The sequence below is a fragment of the Microtus ochrogaster genome (assembly GCF_000317375.1).
Source record: "Microtus ochrogaster isolate Prairie Vole_2 chromosome 14 unlocalized genomic scaffold, MicOch1.0 chr14_random_1, whole genome shotgun sequence".
NCBI lineage: Eukaryota > Metazoa > Chordata > Mammalia > Rodentia > Cricetidae > Microtus > Microtus ochrogaster.
In genome coordinates, this window is record NW_004949096.1 from 35,593,979 (window position 1) to 35,597,488 (window position 3,510).

General features: G+C 45.5%; 1 protein-coding gene across 1 annotated transcript in view; it reads left to right on the forward strand.

Moving 5' to 3' along the window:
- Snrnp200 (small nuclear ribonucleoprotein U5 subunit 200) overlaps positions 1-3,510 on the forward strand; it is a 32,809-nt gene that overhangs the window by 9,362 nt on the left and 19,937 nt on the right. Inside the window, exons 9-14 of the mRNA XM_013352600.1 lie at positions 156-292; positions 816-899; positions 979-1,152; positions 1,475-1,612; positions 1,987-2,142; positions 2,666-2,836. Coding sequence (XP_013208054.1) covers positions 156-292; positions 816-899; positions 979-1,152; positions 1,475-1,612; positions 1,987-2,142; positions 2,666-2,836 — 860 coding nt within the window. The remainder of the gene's footprint in view (positions 1-155; positions 293-815; positions 900-978; positions 1,153-1,474; positions 1,613-1,986; positions 2,143-2,665; positions 2,837-3,510) is intronic.

Below are 3,510 nucleotides of genomic sequence, written 5' to 3' on the forward strand. Positions count from 1 at the left end.
GTGTGTGTGTTTTCATCTGCATATTCAATTGTGAATGAATTGTGTTGCTTCTTTGGCTTCAGCATTTAATTATCTTCTTTATGTTTAGAAATAAAAGTTGATTTTATTTCATTTTCTCTTTTCCACTTTCTCTCTGTGCCTGTTGTGTTTGGCAGTTTTATACTGTACCTTGTTGGCCAGTGCTCAGAGTGAAGCTGAAAAGGAAAGGATCATGGGAAAGATGGAAGCCGACCCAGAGCTTTCTAAGTTCCTCTATCAGCTCCATGAGACTGAGAAGGAAGACCTGATCAGAGTGAGGGCTGGTTTGTTTTCTTTCTTCTTCCTCTTTCTGTGTCTGAGGTAATAAAGCATATCTTTGGGTTCTAGAGCTTGTCAGGGTGCAAAGTAGAGTCAGCACACTCATTGTTATGGTTGTGGCACTGTCTTCGCCTAGCACCCATGGGGGCCTGTCTATTACAATCCAGGAACGGAGCATGTTTGGCTCATGGAGAGCACCATACTTCAGGCCTTAGGTGTAGCCTTGGCCAGTAGTTGTAGGCTGTTTACTACTGCCATCCTGGTCAGAACATTGCACCTTCATTGTGTTTGTTCCTTTTTGTGTGTGTGTGTGTGTGTGTGTGTGTGTGTGTGTGTGTGTGTGTGTGTTTGTTCGTTTGTTTTTGCAGTTTCTTTCAGGTTTCAGAATAAAGTGATATTTTGGGTTTGGGGACACATGAGTTAGCACCTGTGAGTAAAACCCAACCCAGAAGGATTTAGAAGGGACAACAACCCAGGAGAGTGATAATCATTGTTCCTTTTCTGTGTCCCTGCTTCAGGAAGAAAGGTCCCGGAGAGAGAGAGTCCGTCAGTCCCGAATGGACACAGATCTGGAGACCATGGATTTGGACCAGGGTGGAGAGGTGAGTGCCCTGCCTATCCCAGGCTGTGGTGGGTGGAAAGCTCACCTGCTCAGCCTGTTACTGTTTTGCCTGTTTCCAGGCTCTGGCTCCACGGCAGGTTCTGGATTTGGAGGACCTTGTTTTCACACAAGGGAGCCACTTCATGGCCAACAAACGCTGCCAGCTCCCTGATGGGTCCTTCCGACGCCAGCGGAAGGGCTATGAAGAGGTGCACGTGCCAGCTTTAAAGCCTAAGCCCTTTGGCTCAGAAGAAGTGAGTGTATTGCTTTTCTCAACTCCCTGTTCTTTCTCCACTTTTCCAGTTTGGCTTTTAGCCATTGACTAAAATGTCAGCTGTCTTGAGGATACTTTATTTTAGAGGTGGAAACTGTTCCAGTGTTTTCCCATTCTGAGACAAGAAAGCATTAGTGATCTCTCTGTACAGTATATAATAGAGAATTATGAACAGTGATTGCCAGGGAATGAAATTATGGGGAATCATGTCATGATATCATGGTAATCTTATAAGAAATCTTACAAGAATGAACAGCCTGCTGAAGGATGCCATAGCCTAAATTGTGGAACATTCCTTCTAGCAACTGCTTCCTGTGGAGAAGCTGCCAAAGTATGCCCAGGCGGGATTTGAGGGCTTCAAAACACTGAACCGGATCCAGAGTAAACTCTACCGTGCTGCCCTGGAGACAGATGAAAATCTGCTGCTGTGTGCTCCTACTGTAAGCATTGCCTGCCTTCTTTTTCTGTCCTGAAATGTTTTGGTGGCAAGTTGAATCTTAATCTTTACACCAGGCTTTTCTTTATGGTTTTTTTGAGGCATGGTCTTACTATGTAACCCTGGCTGTCCTAGAACTCATTGTGGAGACCAGGCTACCCTTAAACTCACAGAGATCTGCCTGTCAGTGTCTCTGCCTCTGACTCCCTAGTGCTGGGATTAAAGGGGTGGCATAATCATGCCTGGCTATTCTCTATTCTGTTGTGGAAGACATGGGCAATCCAGAGGTCAATTCTTTCTCTGTTTTGGTGCTAGCCCATGGAAGTCAGGGCAGTAGCCATAGCAGATGAATAAACTTTGTCTCTGACCTGCCTCTAGGGTGCTGGGAAGACCAATGTGGCCCTGATGTGTATGCTCCGAGAGATAGGGAAACACATCAACATGGATGGCACTATCAATGTGGATGACTTCAAGATTATCTACATAGCTCCCATGCGGTCCTTGGTGCAGGAGATGGTGGGCAGTTTTGGAAAGGTATGTCATGGCTTCTCTAGAAGGTAGTGGCTGCAGCTGTCCGTATCTTGGGGAGGGGTCTCTGTATCACTGTTTTTTTTCTTTTTTTTGTTAGGGAATCTTTGGATTTTTTTTGCCATTCCCAAGGTAGAACTCAACCCATGTAATTTCTGAAGCAAAAATGTCTTGGTCTCTCTTACATGGACTCCATCTTTCTTTGATCATCTCCATAGTGGTTTTGGAGTCATGCATCTTGAAGTATTTCTGGCACATGAATATGTTTGATAGCTTGTGGGCTGTTACTCCAGTTCCATTTTCCTACTTCGTGTAGGGCTCCTCGAGAGCCTTTGCCTCCTCCCCCTTAGTGGAACTGAACTTGTTTAATATTTCTTCACCTTTCCTGATTCTTTGGATACTTACCTTCTCCTGGTCCCCAGCCGTTCAGGCTCCACCTAGCAGACTTCTGCACACAGTAGGCAAACTCCCTGCCCCTGAGCTGACCTCGAAGCCCATCACGTGTTGTTGCTGGTGTCTGTTCTTCCAGCGCCTAGCCACGTACGGCATTACTGTTGCTGAGCTGACTGGAGACCACCAGCTGTGCAAGGAAGAAATCAGTGCCACACAGATCATTGTCTGCACCCCTGAGAAGTGGGACATCATCACACGCAAAGGCGGGGAGCGCACCTATACTCAGCTGGTCCGCCTCATTGTCTTGGTGAGTGGAGAGAGTGAATGAAGGAGAGATCACCTGTGGTCAGGGAATCTGGTCAGGCTGGGTGCACCTGGAAGAACAGGGCCTAAAAATGAGACGGAATAAAGCCAACTTTATTGAGAACATCAGACAGTTTATACTCTGAGAGTTCAGAAGATCACGACTAAGGTGTTCAGTCACCAAGATAAGCCACACGTGGCAAAAACATGTTTTTCCATAGAGGCATATGAATACAAACAGCTGAAGTAAGCTTGCTCCTCCCCGCTGTACATGGGAGGAGCACGAAAACACATTCCAAGAACAGTTCCATGTTTTTGAAGAAACTGAGGGCACTGGTTTCTTGTTTCCTTGGAGTTTTTTTTTTCCAGCAACACAGAATTCTCACGTGACTCCATTATTGTATTGGACTGTTTCAACAGGGGAGGATTTGCTGTGTTTATCAGTTCTGTTCCTCAAGGCCTTTCTATGTGCACATTCCATCATATGAGCCATTAAGAACTTTACTGTGACCATTGACCCAGAATCTGCATGTCCCAGAAGCTTCCCTTCCAGTCAGTGCGTGATGTTTGCCATCTCCCACTTTTTTTTTTTTTTTTTTTTTTTGAGGCAGGTCTCTCATGTTCTGGACTCACTTTATAGAATAATTTGAAATAATTTGAATCAAATGGAAACGCACA